The sequence below is a fragment of the Letharia lupina genome (genome assembly GCF_014066315.1).
Source record: "Letharia lupina isolate WasteWater1 chromosome Unknown contig_23, whole genome shotgun sequence".
Taxonomy (NCBI): domain Eukaryota; kingdom Fungi; phylum Ascomycota; class Lecanoromycetes; order Lecanorales; family Parmeliaceae; genus Letharia; species Letharia lupina.
The window spans coordinates 996,431-1,016,135 of NW_023502992.1; the positions used below are offsets into that span (position 1 = coordinate 996,431).

Consider the following 19,705-nt stretch of genomic DNA (forward strand, 5'->3'; position numbering starts at 1 on the left):
GGGTATCTGCCGGATCTGTCAGCACGTCTCAGCGCTCCTGTTGCCGCATTCAGGCAAATTCATCTCAAACTTCGATGGACTCTATCGTCGTAGGCAGAAAGGATGGAGGTACAGTGCCAGATCGTTTCTGGGAAGAGGCCAGTGACATCTTCTACCAAGACCTTGGTAAAGCCAAAAGGGCAAAACTCGATGACACCATTCGGCTTGAAGATACTATTAAAAGTTTGCAGCTTGCTCAGAGCAAGTTTTCAAACGAGGATGGGACCCATACTTTGCATGTTGGAAGGCAAAAGGATTGATATCAAAGTTGGCCGTGTTATGAGAAGGCTAGAGCTTATGCTTCAGGTAGGGGACGCTGCTATGCAATTCAAACCTAAGACAGTGTCCTTGATGTGGTCAGCATTTCGAGTGATTTTCACTGTCTGCTTATCCTCGTAGCGCACCAACCGCATATTGGCAACCCAGATTCATTTTTGGGGGGTTTCTCAAAGATTCCCAAGTTTGCGCTTCTTTGTTCAATTCCGTGGACCACTTTTCAGACATAAATTTTGTACGTCAGGTGTATGTCAAACAGTATTCCAAGGAGAGAGTAGCAATAGATGACATCCAAAGTTGCTGGAGACCGGGTTTTGAAGCATATACCGCCACTGTACGCCATGGTACTAAATTTTCCTATCAGACTCGGAAGCTTGTATTTGATCACGAAGAAATTCGGTAAATCAGTGTTGCTCACTTCTTGAGGGTGACTCACCGTACCTGACAATTAGGTCGGACATTGATCGGAGTATCTGGTGGCGAGTTTGAGGAGTTCAAGAAGATCGTGGACGATGCTAGAGAAAAGCGAGATGCATTGAAAGGGACGGCAGATGTTGCTTTCAAAACAGCCGCTATTGGAATATTGGAAGGTGACTCCAAAATTCTCGAGGATGTTTATGAAGTCATCAATGCCGTCATGGTTCCAGATCTCAAGGTCATTCAAGCTGAGCTTTCCAAAACAAGACAGTACGAAGAGGAGAAGGATTTGGAGAAAGCTTTTCGAGAGCTAAAAGACTGGCTACTGGCCGGCACTTCCGCTAAAATCCAGGCGCCTAAGGTGCAGCACCTCGGGCATCTCAAACATCGACATCCCGGAATATGCAGATGGATACTTCGGGCACCCGAATATGAGACTTGGCGTGACCAAAAACATCCGAGCCTTCGACATCTGTTTGGGGAGGCGGCTACAGGAAATCGTACCTGGTATCAAGTATCGTCGAAGATTTGAAGCGTCATATTTCCCAACAGATTAGGTCTAAATCTCAATTGGCCTATCTCCTTTGCAAGAGTAGGGACAACGCTACCCAGTATTGCCTAACAATAATGTTACACCTAGTGGCGCGATTGTTCACCGCCTGCGGGGACGAAGCTAATAATGGAAATGACAGTTTGCCAGGTGAGGGCGTGAAGTATCAAACTCTCCTCGATGTCCTCAAGAACGCAAGAGACAAAGATGAAGAGCCCAGAAGGAGAGAGGGACTCGTCGCTTCTGCAAATCAACTCTGTACTTCAGCCAATGTTTCTTGATATCGCAGAGGTCATCAACACAAAGATTTTCGTTATTGTGGATGCACTTGACGAGTGCTCTGACTGGACTGCCGGATTTCTGGACGCTTTGAATGCACTACCGGAGTCGGGCGTTGACATACGGGTTCTAGTCTCAAGCCGTCCCGATGACCACATTATAGACGACTTAAGGGAGGTGCCATGTAAGGAAATTGAGGTCAGCAGGAAAAAAAACCCATCCCGATATCCTTGCGTATATTGAGGACTCTCTGAAGAGCATGCCACGCTTCCGACAGCTGAACGCAGGTCCCAGGATCGCTAGGAAGTCCGATGGGATGATCCAATGCAAGCCATCTCCAATTGCGTCTTCAAGCCCTCTCACTAATCACTCGGTAGATGCGAACATGGTCATCGAAAATCTAAAGCAGTCAAAGGCTGTGAGGATTAACGTGCAACTATTAATGAAACGCCTTCCAGATGGGATGAGCGATCTCTACAAGCAGATCTTGGAAAGGTTACAGGAAGACGACCGTGAAATGCTGCTTACAGTACTGCGATGGCTGATGTGCAGCGAAGGCAAGATTGAAATTGCTCTGGTGTTAGACGACATAGAGCGTTGCTATGAGGACTTGGGCACCGATGAAGACGACTCTGAAATTGAGGATATCGAAGATTCTGACAACAGCTCAGCAGTCATCGGAGTATCAAAAGGTATGGAGCCCCAAGAAGAGAATATTGACTACAAGGATCGAGAATCGGTAAAACGGCTCAAAACGGTAGGCCGAGATTGTTTGAAGTTCTCTTCGGCAGTCGTCGACATCCAACACAAATCTGTCCGAGACTTCATCAGCAGTGAGGAGAAATGGCTGGCTCAGGATCCCAGGATTTGCTCAGATTGCACAGAGCGTATGAATCAAGTCTCCACCTACCAGGCTTTCCCAAAACATGAACATCTCATCATGGCGAAATACATTTTTCGAAAGCTCATGCCCCGATCCTTTCAAGACAAGTTCATCACGATCAAAGGCTTCGAGAAGGACAAGCTTAATGCCGCGTCGAAAACCTCATCTCCCCCAAATTCAACGATCTGACACACTCCTCTGTAGTGGTTTGACAAGTGAAAGTGTTGCATTGCAACACGGACCTGACATTGGCATTGAAAATCTAGCCCCAAAAGTAACTGTGAGCCTGGGCACAGAAACAACAGAGCTAGCCACACACATTGCGGCGGAAGCCGAAAAGGACAATCCTATATCGAATCTGCCGGACTTCGGTTCTGACGAGGAAGAACCGCCCAGATACGAGCTTGCACAATGGTCAAGACACTTGCGAGCTGCAGAGGAAGCCTGGCCTGCAGCTGAACGCGATACCGACCTGCAAGAACGTTGGGAAAAACTTTACACCATCATCGAGATAATTCTGTCCCCTGGGTCACGTGTTTACAGAGATCGGTCGAGGAGGTTATCCTTGTGGCGGAGCCTACCCTTTGGACCCGCTTCACGTTGTAGCTAGATTTGGTCTGCTTGGAATGATGCAGAGATACATCTCGTACGGCGCGAATGTCAATGTGTGTTAGACGAAGACGAGTGGACCTCTCTCGAGTGGACCCCTCACCATTTCGCGTGCTGGAAGAATGGTGGAAACATCGGCATTGAATTGCTCGCGCAGCATGATGCCGATGTGAATGCGTTAGAGAGAATAAAGCAGACCCTTCTTTCAGTGCTCGCTGCAGGTTCTGGCTCGCCAAAGTTGTTTCAGTACCTACTGCACCTCGGCGCCAAACCTGAGGTTCCAAACAGAGATGGCCGGACTTGCCTTCATTACGCAGCACATACTCGTAATCTAGAGCTTTGCAGTGTTCTTGTTCGCTGTACCACAGTCGGTATTAATGCTGAAGACAGCGAGGGCGAGACTCCGCTCCATTGGATGTTCAAACTCCCAAATGCTTCATATGACTGGTAAAGCTATTTCTTGACCACGATGCGAAAGTCAACGAGCAGGACAAAGAAAGTCAGGGACCACTTTATGCAGCGTGTCCGGTAGGCAATGTCCCTGGCGCCCGACTGCTGTTCGAATATGAAACGGACAGCGACGATGACGACGACGTGTTGGGCAGGACAGCAATGCTGCAGTCGGAGCAAGCAACCTTGAGCTCGTGAAGCTACTTGTTGAGAGGGAAGCCGATGTGTATCGACAAGATAAAAAGAGGCGGGACTGCTTCGCGCAAGCAGCCGACGAAGATAGTATGAAACACCAATCCACCAACAATCCAGGATCCGATATCTGCGTGCAACTGCGGGCAATTCGCCATCGTCATTGACATTCGCCCAGCAAAAACGCAATCCCAGTTTGGAGGACTGATGCTGATTTTGACAAATAGCGATAGGGCGTAGCATAGAGTAAATTTTTTTAACATCTTGCATTTTGTTCATCTTACTGGCCAATAGCTATGTAGAAGTGAAAGCATGTTTGGCGAAGCAAAAAGTCAAGCCGGTTTCTTGCGGGTTTTGCGCCAATTAACTTTGTTTGCGTCGTCATCCCCTCAACCCCTTAAGCTTCCCAGTCTCCTACTGCGTCTCAGTTACGCGCAGCTAATATTGCCGTCACACGATATTACACTTACTGAGATCATGGGCTCTTCGAGTTCCAACAAACTGAATATCAAGAAATACACACGAAAATATCACCCATGTTTACCTCAACGATTGGCCAGAGGACGTGCCGAATAACCCGTCCACGACCACACCGTCTCCTCCGCAGCCCAGTTCCCAGCCACAGACCACGAGGTACTGGTAAGTACCGACACCAATATGCGAGAGCTGGAATCGCTGCCCGACGGAGCCATCAGTCCCCCTCGACAAATTTTCTTAGTTGGTTTCGAGGTTGCTTGATTCGAGCTACTCAGAACGGTTACTTTGACGAATGGCCGGGCTGCTTGGGTGCTTAGTGCGGTCTGATGGCTCATTATTACGTATGGGTTGAGGGAGATTGGTGATGCAGTTGTAGAGACTGGGGGTTTCGTTGTTGCGCGGTTTGAAGTGGGGTAAGAGTAATTGGGTTGAGGAGGGATTAAGCCGTATCCATTTTTGGGTTAAGATGCTGTTGGAGTGTTATTGATTGACTATGCTCCTAACATGTCAGCTAGGTTGAATTCGAAGTTTTGGCTAGAAGCATATGAGTTATAGCTAAGCTATATTGATATACCATTAAAGCATCAACGGATGAAGGTTGGAACATCAGCTTGGGGACGTGCATCAAGATCTGGCGTGCCGGTTGCATCATACGCTCAGATTACCTTGCCGATTTTCTCGAACCGATCTGATCCACTGACGCCACGATTATGACATGCAGCTCATTGACGAAGTATCCGCCGATTTGCAGCAGAATTTCCAGCCGCTGAAGGAAGTAGTGCTCAAGGGAATGAAATGGGATGCGTATATTCCTTCCGTGTCAGCTAGCCTGGAGTATCTCAAGTATTGCGGTGGGACGAAGCTAGCGACGTAGTTCATGGAAGTTCAGATGGACTTCTTCGGCGCGCACTCATTCGATCGATGAGGGCGAAGACCCGGGGAAGAAGAGTAAAGGAGCGCATCATTATGAGTGGAGACCAGCATGGCAGGCCACCCATAGTCATTGAGTCTTTCCCTATTTTCTATATCCTTCTCTAAGCTCAAAATTCTGCATTCCCTAGGATCCTCTTTATGGGTAGCGGAGTAAATAAAGCCATAACCGCGGCATCTCAAACTTCAAAGGCCTAACGATTTCTACGGCGTTTTGGTTTTTGGCCCACTCACTTCTCTCCATCTAAGGTCTTTGTGTTCTCAGCTATCTCTTCTCGTCCCAGTCCACCCCTCTTCCTCATTGTGCTCCACATCCAAACAGCAGCCCAGCAAGTGAATAACAACGAGACGCCGATCTGCGAGCCCACGACCACGGTCCTCCACGTATCATTCTTCTCCCCATACCAGAGCAGCAGGCCGATTGAAAAGGCGATAAAGTGACCAATCAAGCAAGACCAACGGTACCTACGCCAACGTAAGATCTATTCGAGTGGCTTCATCGTGTCCTTCGAACCGGAAAAGAAACATCGTCGCCAGCATGATGGAAACGACGCTTGTTGAGGCCGAGCTGACCATGAAACCCTCCGCAGCACGTGATTGGGCCGATGTCGTGGGGTGGAGCTCGTCGAAGGTGAGCACAGCGAGCGATAAGCTGCCTGTGACTGCAGCGACCACATTAAAGGAGGAGCAACAGAGCTCCTGGCGCGATATGGGGTTTCATCAGATACTTCTTATATATTATGGTTTCTCAGCTTTTGTTTTCCTCACGATCTAAAGTCAACTTCAATGCCAAGGGAATTGACGCGTCACGTGTAGGCAGTAGTCCAAGTTTAGACTAGCTGCAGAAAGTCCTCGCGACTTCGTCAACAACTCAACGCATTCAACACACGTCCAACGATACACTTATATCAAGCCTCTTTTCTTTGAGGCCTCTTTTTCGAAGCAAGCAACAACGACTCTCTGAGGTCTTGAGTTGCTGAGAGTAAGGCTTAGGAAAATGGCGGGAAACAAGAGACGCCGAACCAGTGGAGGCTTCCACACCACGAGAGGCGATCTCCTCAGTACTGTGTCCCCATCCTCCGCCTCGCAACCAACTTTCCTCAGCACTTTTGATCGCGCATCGCGCTACCCCATCTTCCACACTTTCTGTGATTGCCTCACAATCGCTGAGATCGTCGCGTTGACTCAGACATGCAAGAAGTTCTCTGGCTTGTATCAGTATCTCCTTTCATCTCAGTGGGATGTGGATCAAGCACTTCGCCGCTATGTTGAAGATCCCCAAGGCTTCAGATCTCAGATGGCTAGATACGACGCGCTTATATTTGGAAACTTCGCAGTTCAGTACTTTGAGAGAAACATTTGGAGCTGTAAGCGTCTAGTCGTGTATATTTTGCAAGGCCGTGGATCTCAGCTGTTCAGCAAATACCTCTCAACCATAGCAGGTTATTCGGAAGTGAAGCTGAAAGAATATGGCCCGGACCGTCCTGCAATGGAGGTAGGAATTTCTGCGATGACCATTATATTGGGCTCTTTGCTAAAAGATTTACGATCGCAGACCCGTACCTTCAAGAAAGATGCCGACAGAAAGTTTGAGATCCGTTTGCATTCAACAACATGCCTACCTGCTCAATACATACTTGAAAGGAGCGATTCTACTGCAGATGTCAATATTCTAAGCTGGAACAAAGCCTACTCTGTATTCCCGCTGCCGACATTCATTCAGCACAAGTCCTATTTGCTGCAAGACTTGGACAAGTCCGCTAGACAATCGGCACGAAAATACTCCCAAAGAGGATGGGATGTTCAGGGAGTGATGTGGCCCGAGGAGGAACGCCGTAATCATCCCATCCGGGAGCGAAGACGCGTTGGCGACCGTTATACGTGGACGATTCCTTTTGACACGAGGAAAGTAGAGTGGTCAAAAACGCCCGACTACGTCCTTGAGCATGCTTGCTTCAAGATGGATCTGTCCATGAACTATGATAACGAGGAATTTTATGATCGTTACCAGAGTGTCCGGTATTATCCTATCGAAGCCAACATACTAGAATCTAAGGTCCTAAAGCACACTTATGTTTACGGTGGCGTCGACATGATAGACTTCTTCTCTCCTCGACTCCATTCCTTCATTATCTTAGAACTCTACAAACTTGATCCTGCACAGAGGCCCACCAATTACAAACAGATCCTGAAATATCCTGACAACATCGATGGCGCCCTTGGTGATTTCGATCAACCGGCTAATTGGACATATCGAGACGACGAATTTCCAAAATGGTACAAGGCTTTTGAGCAGTACCAGCCTGAGTGAAATCACCTCAGAGAGAGGAGCCACAAGGAGATGGATGAGCGAGATAGAAGAATATATGGGTCTGGTTGGTGGAAATGTTCGGCTCTGGCCTTACACGACAGCAAAGGCTTTGTGACGACGGTCACGACTCACTGGGGAAGAAATTGGACAAAGTCCGGCACACGGGAAGTAGCACTCGACTTTCTCCACTTTACCGGCTCCGCGTCGAGTGATAAGACTGCTCATTAACATGGGGGAAGTACCAACCTCACAGTGCAAGGGGCAGTGTTTAGGGCAGGTGCGATCGCAGCTATGTGTGTCCTTCCAGTGCTAGAATCTTTGTACCAGTATTGCAATGCCAAGTCCCAAGATCTTCCTTTCTGCGCCCGGCTCTTCTCTTCTCATCTATGCTTCCATTCTCAAGGTACACTTCAACATTTGATCGATGCAACCCGTATGAAGACGGGAGCCGTGGGGCTTTCTGTACTCCCAATGTTCGCAACACGTGCCAAGGCATCATGCCAATACAAGGTTGCAGACGTGACGGCAGTCTTTGTTAAACTTTTGACCACAGCAGTAATAAGTAGGACGTTTCTACATTTTTGAACGTCCTTTCTGAGACAGTATCTGTCATGTAGGACAAGTACTTTCGGCTCAATGCCTTAATCTTTCGCCTGCTCCGCCAGGACTAGCCGGCTCCTGAACCTTTCGCTTGACGACTCATTAGGACTTTCCGACCGTTCAGGCAAGCTATCAGAAACAAGAACAGTCTGAGACGCTGAATCAATGTACACTCTCACGTCGATCTCGAGCATCAACCCAGTACAAGATGTCTCTTATCATCCAATTCGTCAATCATAGGCACCAGTCCATAAGTCGAAACAACACTCAACAGGGCAGAACGGCGGAGTAATCTTCTTCGTCGATGCTGCTCCTGTCGGAATGGTGAACAGATATTCTGTTTCGACTGTCGCCATTTGCAACGTAATGCGCTGAACGAGATCAACGTCCCGTTCGCCAGGCAATGGTCGCGAAGCCGAGACGGTGGTTATCACGCACCGATGTGCTTTATCCGAGGCCGTACTTAATCAAGTATAGCGTCCTCTCGGCACGCAAATGGCCCAAAAATAACGTGTCGGCGAAGCCGACACAAAGGCATTTTCTTGCATGCAATTCCTTAAATTCGATAAGTCGGAACCTTTGTGGTAGGGTTCGATTCCTTTGACTAGCTGCCTTGTTGGCGCAACTCCCCGCGCGGCTTACAGCTCGGCAGGGGTAGAAAAGGGTTCGTGGAAGTGGGTGGGTATATCCTGAGTACATGCGGTCTATCGGAAGTAGACGGACACGCTCCGCCTATGCACCGACCTCATCAAGGGTTGGAACTAAGCATACATCAAGTAAATACTGGAATTTAGAGTACTCTGAGACCTGCTTCACATAGATGTACTCGTTGGTTCCATTAGTCTCCGGACACCTCGAAAATTCACTTCGATACGCAGGACAATATCTCACGAATGAAAAGACTGATCAAGAAACTTAAGACTGTAAGCTTGTAGTCAACCTTCAATATAAAGATTTCATATACCAACTGAATTTCTGTTAGAAGCTCTTGTTGATGTATTGCGGTTGTGCCCGGAGACCAACGGCTCCAACCCTCTGCGCCTAATCTCTCATGCGTCCGGCGGCCTCCTGGGGGGCGACTGCGCCAAGCTGCTTCTAACCTCCCTAAATTTCAGCAGATGCTCAGTAAAAACAACAGATTTGATCGACACACGGCTACGCTCCAGCGTAGAGTATGTAATGACCTCATTGGGGACTCGGATCCGCTCGGGAATATGCAAGAATCCTACTACCCCCGCCGAGCTGTAAGTCCTCTTCCCCGCACTACGCACGTGTAATTGGTTTCGCGGTTTATCTAAGCACCGAGGTGAGGTATTTTCGAGTTTTTGGAGAATGTCAACGGTCAAGATGCAGTATCTATTTAGAATTCACTCATTCATCGTCTCTTGCATGCTGTGCTTTCAAGTGTTCTGAAGCCGTTTGTGACTTTCAAGCACTCTCGCCGCCGACCGAGACGATGGGGAAATAGCTCACGGCGACGATGTGAGACATAAAAAAAGAAAGAAAAAACAGGCTGAAACCTGGTCCGGGCTTAGGCTGGCCAGTTTCTAGCCTTTGTTTTTCTTTTGTTTGGAGTTGCTGCAAGGCTCCGCCCGCGGGCATCCGGGCCAGCATCCGTGTATATATACACACAGACGGAACTGCTTCTTGCCTTTTCTTATGCAGATAGACAGCTTCGAGAACAGTAACACAAGCAACACACCACGGATCAGCCGAACTCGTTTTTAGCATTCCACATTGACGCAAACGCAAAGGACTTCCACCTCCAGGACCACTACAGCAGATACTACAACAGCTTCGACCTCCGAGACTAACAACACCGATTCTATACAATGGCGTCAACCACCAACGCTCCTACGACTGAATCGTCCAAGCCAAAGGCCTTCAGCATCGCCATTGCTGGCGGAGGCATCAGTGGCCTGACTCTAGCACTTGGCCTCCTCAAGTATGAGCACATCGACGTCCAGATCTATGAAGCCGCACCCGCTTTTGGTGAAATAGGCGCCGGTGTCGCTATTGGACCCAACAGCCAGCGCGCTCTCAAACTCATAGGACCCCATGCACGGGACGCTTTCGACAAGCATGCGACATCGAACATGTGGGAAGCTTACGCCGATGTCTTCACAGAACACATTGTCGTAAGTGAAATGTTTTGCAGCCCGTGGAACAGAGCTTTGTGTATCATCTGAAAGATACTGACGCGGTCCTTCTCTATCAGGGCGCAGGCGAGCATGAAGGCGAAGCATTCGCTTCCCAGAAGACTCAAGGCGGCATGCGAAGCGTACACCGCGCTCAGTTCCTCGACGAGCTTGTCAAAGGAGTGCCTGCTGAACGTGCACACTTCAACAAGCGCCTCCAATCCACCGAGGAAAAAGAAGGCGGCGGCGTGCTTCTCCACTTCAAGGACGGCACGACTGCAACGGCGGATGCCGTCGTTGGCGCGGACGGCATCCACAGCACCATACGCGAGTATCTCCTCGGAGAGCGCGACATGGCTGCTCACTCCGTCTTTGCGGGCTCGGTCGCATATAGAGGACTTATTCCAATGGACAAGGCGGTGGAGAAACTGGGTGCTGAGTACGCGCAGAACTCGATGATGCTTTGCGGTCCCGGTACGTCGACTTTTCGATCCCCTTGATCCGCTCGCGATAGCACTGACGGCCTTGCAGGCAAAGCGATTCTCAGCTACCCCACCGACCTCGGCAAGATTATGAACGCGGTAGTGATAGACTTTGAGCGACCAGACTGGGACAGCGACAAGTGGATCATGCCAGCCACCTCCGAACAGCTTAACCGCCTCTTGAGCGGCTGGGGCAAAAAGGCGCACGGTCTCATCGAGCTCCTCGATAGTCCGAGTCTGACCGCTTGGGCCATGCGTGACGACCTCCCCGCCTCCACGTACGCCATCGGCCCCGTAGCGATGATGGGCGATGCCGCCCACGCCTCGACTCCCTTCCAGGGCCAAGGCGCCGGACAGGCGATCGAAGACGCTCTCGTGCTCGAGACTCTTCTCGGACGCGTACACGATCCGAAGCACATCCCCAACGCTTTCGCGGCATATGATCAGGTCCGGAGACCGAGGAGCCAGAGGGTCGTGAAGACGTCACGGGAGGCGGGGGAACTGTTCGGCATGATGGCGAAGGGGGTGGGGAGTGATCTGAAGAAGATCGCAGAGCAGGCGGACACGAGGATGCACTGGATCTGGAATCGGGATCTGGAAAAGCAGAACGGAGAGGCGATTGCGCTGTTCGAGGAGAGTTTGTGAATTTCTTGACGTCTATCGGGTTGACGGTGTAGCAGGGGAAACAATGTTTGGTATAGACCTCATTGATGTTGTGTTAGTCCATGGAGCCAAGCTCAGTCCTACGCACTCTCTTCGTTATCCAACCTGCTCTGTGAAAGGTTTCCGGCTCTAGACCCTACCACTCGACGCCAACCCTGCGACTCCAATCTTACATTGCTAACTTCGAGGTTCATATGTTCGACAATGGTAATTGGTCGAAGTCCCCTCCAACTTCCTCGCTGCTCTCCTTTTCAGCTCGTTATGACAGTCACCCTACAGTCGTTGATCCACCAGTTCTTGCATATCCAACCCAGACTCAAGCCCGAAGATCTGCAGGAAGCCGACCGAAGACTACCTTAGTTGGCCCAGCTGCAGAGGAACTAGGTAGCCCTGCTTCGTATCATCATCACCGTCATCATCCTCATCGAAAAAGAGCTCTCTGGTACGTAGCGATGCACGAGGGCGCCAAGCAGCGGGACTCGATTTCCTATTTTCTGCAATTGGCGCTCGCGTGGCATGCGTGGGGCCGAAATTGCGTACGTACGTCCGATGTTGAAGAGTAGCGCGTGGAGGAGGAAAAGGAGACAGATAAGTTGGCGTAAGGAGATCCAATTCCAAATCTCATTGTGCAGGGGCATGGGCGGATGTATTGTTGACTTTGGCCGGCCACGCACGTATGCAAAAGGGTGGACGCTCTGGCTTGCATTTTTGTTTTCTTATTTCGCGCTGATGCAATCCACAAATCAATGGCTTTGCACGTCACGTTGCATCATCCAACCTGCGCGTTCGGAAAAGTCAGCGAGGATTTCGGCGCCCGGATCTCGCTCATGCGTCGATTGTGGCTGCTTTGCTTGGGCATTAATCTCATACCTACTAGGGAAAGTTAGCCAGCAGGGCTGATTCGTGCGCCTGGTCTGGAAGGACATACTTGAGGCTGAAGCGAAGGCTGAAGCCTGGATATCTTGCGATCCGGCTGTCATTTTCAATGGCAAAGCAGCGGGTTGATTAGACGGCCACCACGTGTGTTGAACGATGACAGCTGATTCGATGGTGACAAGGGAGAGTTTGACACAACATCTGGGACTGTGGTTGCACGGACACACACTTTCTAGCGATCGATCTCTTTGGCCAGGAAAATCCGGTTCACCCACAAAATTCGATAAGTCTGCTTGCTTTTTGGGTTTGTCTTGCATGCCGAACTGCACGTGCGAAAAAGTCACCGAGGACGTCAGAACTCAAAATCCCACTCGGGCTAGTAGTTTTGACTCATTAATCAAGCAGGGTTTTTATGCTAATGCAAGCCACTCGTTGCGACCGCTGTTGACATCGGGAATTCATTCTTAGTGGAGTGGCCATTAGCACCTCCTTAGTCTCGGCCTTACACCGCAAGCCTTCGGTCAAATGCAGGGTGGCGATCAGGGGCCTCGGGGAGTTCATGCGGGTGCCTGCATGGTGTGGGTTATGCTGCTAGGTGCATATGCACCAAGGGGAGCGTAATTCGGTGTGATCTGACCGCGGGCAATGTGATCGGAAACTGGGAAGTAAGTCCGAGGTTTCGAGCTTGATGAGGTGTGTTTTGATCAGATATGTTCGGAGGACCTTTCATCTTTTTTTCTTTTTCGGCGAGTTTTAGCACGTAGTTTTGCATGATGGGAGTCGTTCGTGAGGTGCATACCGAATTAATTGGCATATAAAAAACCACATCATTATAAGGCCCCTTTGCATATAAAATACTATTCAAAATAACGTTTTTCAGACGTAGGCCATAATTAGACTATAAGATAGGGGTCCTAATAGTCTGCTGAGTAATGGTACTTAATAGTAAACCCCCAATGCAAAATCAGAAGTAGCCATTCAAGTCCATTAAGAATCTATTAAGTAAACCCTCATAGTAGTAAGACAAGTAGAATAATGAGTAGTCGGAGTAGGTACAGGCCATTTGCGGTACCCTACGCCCCCAAATCAGGTACCATCCCCCATACAGAGATATTTTCCCGTCTAATAAGAGCGTCTCTCCGAGCTCTCTAATTGGCGACAGTGAGCTTAGTAAGACCATTGACTAGCGCCTTAGGCCATACGATACCACAGTGTTATAAGGCCCCTTTACATATAAAATACGGTTCCAAACGACGATCAGATGGACGCTTCGGCTATATGGTAGTATCTTATATGCCAATTAATTCGGTATGTTATAAAGTACTGCATGGTCAACAAAACGCAAGTCTCGGTCACCTGAATGCAGTATGGATGTAATGAAGATCGAAAATTTCGTAGTTCGTTTCGAGTTCCAACGTGGTCAATTGTGTAATAATAGGAGTTATTCGGGTTAGACGATCTTCCGCTTGTTGTTCGGAGAAAACATTAGAGGAAGCCCGCATGATGCGGGTCGATTGCGAGATGCATATGGAGCATTACATGATAAAGGGGTTGTATGCGTAAACAAGGGGAATCTAAGTCCCGGTGATTTGACTGCAAATCCTCCTGATGGAGAACTGGGAAGCCCTCCTGAATTTCCGAATGTGGTTTGGTGTTTTTGGACAGGATGTTTTTGGGGTCGGATACTATCGGTCCAGACTCAAAATTTCTCTCCGTTAGCTGCAGGTTGTGCGGTAGGGTACTGTGATCTGCACTGCAGCTGCTTGGACTAATGCAGCATCTGTTTCGCCGATCTCTTGCCCAATACGTCTTTCAAAGATCATCGCTGCTTGGAGTAGCTTGGGCAATCGTCCTGAATAGTGGTGTTCCGATGAAGGTCGGCGGATCTCGTGATCGCTTAAGAGTGCGACTCAGCGCTCTCGATCTATTCTTGCCATCACGACTCTGCAGCTTTATGTGGGTCTTCTGCAGTCCTGACACTCTCGCCAAGCTCGATCGATAGTTTGGTAAAGCACTAGATTCATCGTGCTTCCGGCTACCCTAGCATATGGGCCCCTGGCGCTCTGCAGACTCTGCCGCGCGTCTTTTGGCAAGGTCCCGGATCGGCGGAGACGTGGACCGAAAACGCGAAAAGACTTGAGCACACAGGTCATCCTTGGAAGTCTTGACGATAGTGGCACGGCTTGCAGATTTGATGTCTTGGAAGGAACACCAAGTCGTTTCGCCCAATGAGCAAACTGGGGCCCATCCTTGCCGTAGGGGCTTCAGAGCAGGGAAGCGGGGTTTCAAAGCATATAAAACTGATGGCAAAATACCGTTTTAGACATGGTTTCAAAGTCTGAAATGTCTTTGAACTGTTGTCGCACGACCCTTGACATGTGACTGACTGGAGTACGCCAATGGCTTAATCAATAGGTATGGGGATTACTTCAGGCAAGTTCTCTGGACCGGTGATCGATTATTCCTACTCTGTAGATTTGCCGATTCTAATTCAGGGCTGGAGCCTAGTCGAACGGTGTTAGTAACGTACGTTGACGCTTAACCTTTGAGCAAATGTAAGACACTGTGAACCCTTCAATGTACCTCTTTCAAACCGGAGTCGCTATTTCGCCACTGAGTGTCCCGCCTTCGAGTATATTACGGGCGTATTTTTGGCTCTGAGATCTATGCCGACTCCATCTCTAGATTGAATGACCCTCACCATCCTCAGATTCGGACTTGGGGTCCACCAGACACCCTCCTAGCTCACCCCCAATGTCCACGACCACTAGAATGCATGACGGCCGGATGCTCTGGGGATACGTTTTTTAGAGAGATTGAGGTGGGCACTGCTATATGGTTCGATGTCGGCAGAACATTGGCCTGGTACCGCGCACTCAGTACGAGTCTCGGCCAACATCGTCCCGCCCTGGGCAAGGATCGTAGTACGTACTAAACTAGCGCAATGTAAAAATACGGCTAGGCCTCGATTAGTCCTTACATAATCTACATTGGTTTTCTTGCGCCCTTACCAAGATCAATCGACGTCGCGCTATACAAAGCTCAAGAAGCATTCTCAGTCCAACACCTCAGTCCTCCTTCGTGTATGTATTCTATTGTAATACGTGCCTGTTTCTAGGGGCAGTATTTGAATCGCCGAATGAGACGTTCAGCTAAAAAGCTCCCTGAAATGTCGAGTCTGCTCCAACTCCCTAGAAACCTACAAGCTCATATTAGGCTCACGAATGGTTCATTTCGTCTCTGAGGAAATCTCAGCCCCTTGGGAGGCGACTATCAAAGGAGCACGTAGCACCACCCACCTTGGCAACAACGAGCCAGTCTATATTGACATTCTGTGCTCTGGGAGATACGTCGAGACGAAAACCGAGCAAGAAGCCTATGATATCTCGCAAAATCTGGATCTGAATGGTCTACTCGGTACAATGCTGGGGGTAGCAGTGGCTAGATTCCGAGACTGCAGACGACACACTCGATGCGCGAGGGGCTGGCAGAGTTCCCCGCTGGGTAGGATTGTGTTGCGTGGACTTTTCAAGACCGTCTCTGTCAAAAGAAACAATTGCATGCCTCTCCTCCAAGTATCCAGAACCGTCTACCAAGACGCTAGCGTCATTTCTACGCCACCACTACCTTCTCGTTCAAAATCGCGCATACTTCGACGAGGTTTCCACGGAACCTGACCTCGCTGCAGCGGTCCGCGGTGAAGAGTATGCATTTGGATATCATTCTCGATGCTAAGAGTGACACCTGGAGCTGTAAAAGTGATGATCTTCGCAACACACTTGCGTTACTTCCCGGTCTTCAGGATTGTTATCCAACTATGGAGCAAAGCTGTCAAGGAGACTTTAGGACCTTTCTGGAAACACTGCAGGAGGAATCGCTACCTTTGTGGAGAAAAGACCTCATCCACTTCCGCCGCTCCTCACTCCGAAACGTCGCGGTCGTTGTCCTGGATATTGACTCATCTGGTTCACAAAATTGGAATCGGAATGGGCTACGGCAGCTTCGGTCCGCTTACCTGGAACGGGAGGGTCACTGGACCATGGCAGAGAGGGCAGACTATGCTAGAGTTTTGAGAGATAAGTTGCTCGCTATATCACCTGTATCATCTACGAGTACAAGTGATCAGGCTAATTGAGCAACAATATGCCCGCGATATCAGCGTATCCTGATGGAAAGAAAGAACCATACTATCCTCGGTACTTAAAGTTCTACTCCTGTCAATCGCTCGCCTTGCACCGTCTATTTTCGGCATGGAAGGGCTCGGCCTCCCTACTCGTCTCTCACGATTCGTCTCGGTGCCCTGCTTACCGCCCCTCCCTCCAACCTCCACACCGTTTGCTATAATCCACCGTGACTTCCACGCTCCCAATCTCCTCACCAGCCACTTCGACAATCCGCCCAACCTCCGTCTCAGACCTCGGCGCCATAACCGGCATCACGTTCGCCGCTCTGTTATCCGGCCTACAGCAGCCCAACTGCTTCACTCACGTATCCCTGTGTCCAGTTGACCAATACCATCACCGCCACCTGATTATTGCTAACAATAAAGCCATCGCGACGACAGGCGTTCATATGGTCGCAGTCGCTGAAATGCCGAGCGATGAGGACTGTAATGTCAGGCAAGTTGTCACAGTCAGTGTGTGGCGGATACCCGTGACGCATGTGAGGAGGGAGGACTGTGAGTAGATGCTTAATCTCGTTCACCGCTTACTACGAGATGAGGGTTCGTAGAGCTGATGGGTCTTGGTGAGGTTACCACATTCAGTCGCGACCGCCGGCACTGTTCTTCGCCCGCCGCGACACCAACTCATCCCATCTCGCGTGCAGGGTCGGAGCGCCACTTTGGCGGCAGGAAGGCGCGAGGTGTTCGATCCCGTCTACGGGGACGACTGCTTCGCCCTCTTCCACCTCGCCACGCATCAGAATTGGCAGCGACGAGGTTCCGAGATCGTGTTGTGTAAGTGGGCTATGATTAGGGCGAGGGAGTAGGGCTAGGCTGTAACGTGCTTTACGTCAGGGATGCATAGAAAGCAACAATTGATTTCGTATCAATCTCGGAGGGGTTCGAATACGCCTGGAGAAGTGTCGCATCGCTTAGCAATCTGCGAGTTTCTGAAGATTAAACCCAGGAGTATGAGCGGATACATGTGGTTCATTTTCTCTTTAAACCTGAATAATCTATGTGACTAGTGGAATTACTTCTCAGTCCTACAGTAGTGCAGAAATCTTTTGCAAAAAACGTGGTCAACGAGTTGTACTGATGATATGCGAAATGCTATAACTGCTAACATTTTTTGGATAATGTGAAACTCCAAGATCTGCTTGATTGCGGAAGCTCCTTCTTCTCCTTCTCCATCTCCTTCTCCTTCTCCTTCCCCTACTCCTTCTCATCTGTATTTGATTGTCTTGCTCGTACTACCTCGATCTTGGCTGCCTCCTCTGCACACGCCAATCCTGCGCGGGTTCTTCTCCTCTTGCCATCGCAGACCCCGAAATGGCTCGTGGAACGCGCTGGTTTAGGATGTAGGGATGGTCGATTGGAGGACTCAGGCCTGGTCTAAATGCTTCAAACGTGACACCTAAACTCCGTACTTTCTTCGCAACTTCGCCAACAGTCTCTTGCGAAATGGCAAGGCCTCCTCCCCCGGCTTGACTTGACGGTTTCTGGCTACCTCCTGTGCACGCCAATCCTTCGTGGGAATTTCCCTCTTTGCTATTGCAAACCCCAAAATGACTTGTGACGCAAGTTCGTCAGAACGTTCATGGTTTTTGGGAATCGAATTGAAGAGCAGTGCAACGTCCTCCGGGTTTTCGAGGTGCGACTCAAGTTCATTGAATGCAATGGAGCCTGAGAAGGGACCCTTGTAGCAGTGGACTGTAGACGTTGTGGGAAAAGGGTAGAATTGTTGCCTGGACGGATGTTAGAAATGGTTAGAATCGGACTGCCGGTGCAGCATACCCTATCCGACTTACAGCCCTAAGCCAACATTACCGCTCCCAGCCGTCCCACCAGTCAAGAGCCGTGTTTAAAACCCAACCTGCTCATGCCAGCCCGATCACAGCATCATGAGTCCCGTTGACCTATCGCTCTCGGTCAACCCGCCTGCTGTCTTTTGAAAGGTGGTCCACCTGCCGCTTGTGGAACCCCTACCGTGGCGGCCACTGCTGGAGGTCCTACCGTCACAGAACGATCAAGAGCCGTCACAGCCACAGAAACAATCCCTTGTGTGGCACCTCACCAGTGACGAAGAGTGTTTGACAGGCCAGTGCTGACGGCATTCACTGGTGCCAAGTTGTGGGCCCCTAGATAGGATTTCCACAGAAACAGTGCCTCATCACTCTTTTTCACAGGCTCGAACCCTATGGTGGCCAAGTGCACATTGTCTTCAACACGTTGATCTCTGCTGTAGCTGGTATCATTTAGCACTGCTGGTTACATTCAAGGGCGGTTTTGATACTTACCGCGAGAACAGACTGTGTTCGCTTACATATGGCTTTGCTACAACTCCGCCAAGGGTCATTCTGGCAACCATACTGATTGATATATAACCAGGTTAATTGGTTCCAATAAGCTGTATTAGCGCCTGGGGGCTTGGGTCGGCATGTATAAGGTATTATATTTATACGGAGCATGCTTGTGATTCTGGCGAGTCGAGTTGAAGGACCCGTCAAGACATGAACGCATGACAAGATTGTGGTTATTGGATCTGAGGTTGCAGTCTTCTAGCAGGTTCTTGGCCCAACCGCCCGTCGTGATGTCTTGCAAAGATAGTCATTCTTCTGTCGACGGCTGACTCAATGGGGAGTGCTCACCTGTACCCTTGTCAGTACTTGCAGGCGCTTTGCGACCAGCAACAATCTACACTCACAAAATTCAACGACCATTACCCAGGCTCTGCAGAAGTTGTTGGAAGTCTTCGACGCGATTGCCACAGGAAGGAATGTGTGACAATGGTTGGGGTTGATGCCTTTCTGCCGGAGCTCTCCAAAGCGAAGACGACCAGCACAACGAGGAGCATTTATGTATCCTCTTCCAAGTAGGTTTCGAAGGCAAGTCGTGAATTTGGAAGATAGAAAAGGAATGGCAAAGAGAAGCTGAGTCGCCTGAGCATCGCTCTTCGAAGAGGCAAGATGCAAAGCAAAGAACGATGTCTTCGAGCGATGGCAGTCGGGTCCAGAGGTTGCGGCTGAGCTTGAGATGTTGTTGTTGAAACTCAGTGTTGTCAACATTAGTCCTTTTGAAACCGACACCGGCAACGTTTCTCAAGTCACTCAAGTTTGCTGATGAGCTCCAGAATTGGCGCATCACCTTTCCTTCACCGTTCTACTGAACTAGACCCTATCCATTAGGTCGCAACACCACCCCGCTTCACACACATCTGCAGCACAGTTCGTTGTCCATTTCCAGAAGCTCTTTGTCTATGCTGTAGAACTGAAAGATATTAGTAAGGAACCCATGAAGATGTTGAACCCGATTCCGAAGAGGAAGATCCGAGGGGAGACCAGGCTTCCCTGATCTTCTTTCAACATCAC

General features: G+C 49.7%; 5 protein-coding genes across 5 annotated transcripts; 4 read left to right on the forward strand and 1 right to left on the reverse strand.

The window, feature by feature from the left end:
- Positions 1 to 74: 74 nt before the first annotated feature.
- Positions 75 to 1,264, forward strand: HO133_006184 (uncharacterized protein; the record flags this gene model as incomplete). Its single annotated transcript, XM_037297084.1, has 2 exons — positions 75 to 222; positions 768 to 1,264. The coding sequence occupies 2 exons, from the start codon at positions 75 to 77 to the stop codon at positions 1,262 to 1,264; spliced, it is 645 nt and encodes a 214-aa protein (XP_037147658.1).
- Positions 1,265 to 1,462: 198 nt separating this feature from the next.
- HO133_006185 (uncharacterized protein) lies at positions 1,463 to 3,701 on the forward strand (the record flags this gene model as incomplete). Its single annotated transcript, XM_037297085.1, has 6 exons — positions 1,463 to 1,745; positions 1,849 to 1,887; positions 1,939 to 2,596; positions 2,649 to 2,926; positions 3,119 to 3,330; positions 3,507 to 3,701. The coding sequence occupies 6 exons, from the start codon at positions 1,463 to 1,465 to the stop codon at positions 3,699 to 3,701; spliced, it is 1,665 nt and encodes a 554-aa protein (XP_037147659.1).
- A 2,398-nt stretch (positions 3,702 to 6,099) lies between these two features.
- On the forward strand, positions 6,100 to 7,413 carry HO133_006186 (uncharacterized protein; the record flags this gene model as incomplete). The annotated part of the gene is made up of 2 exons (XM_037297086.1): positions 6,100 to 6,597; positions 6,658 to 7,413. The coding sequence occupies 2 exons, from the start codon at positions 6,100 to 6,102 to the stop codon at positions 7,411 to 7,413; spliced, it is 1,254 nt and encodes a 417-aa protein (XP_037147660.1).
- A 2,432-nt stretch (positions 7,414 to 9,845) lies between these two features.
- HO133_006187 (uncharacterized protein) lies at positions 9,846 to 11,278 on the forward strand (the record flags this gene model as incomplete). Its single annotated transcript, XM_037297087.1, has 3 exons — positions 9,846 to 10,151; positions 10,232 to 10,625; positions 10,683 to 11,278. 3 exons carry the CDS (start codon positions 9,846 to 9,848, stop codon positions 11,276 to 11,278), a joined length of 1,296 nt encoding a protein of 431 aa, XP_037147661.1.
- A 6,473-nt stretch (positions 11,279 to 17,751) lies between these two features.
- HO133_006188 (uncharacterized protein) lies at positions 17,752 to 18,705 on the reverse strand (the record flags this gene model as incomplete). The annotated part of the gene is made up of 3 exons (XM_037297088.1): positions 17,752 to 18,082; positions 18,412 to 18,582; positions 18,635 to 18,705. The coding sequence occupies 3 exons, from the start codon at positions 18,703 to 18,705 to the stop codon at positions 17,752 to 17,754; spliced, it is 573 nt and encodes a 190-aa protein (XP_037147662.1).
- Between the last annotated feature and the right edge of the window lie 1,000 nt (positions 18,706 to 19,705).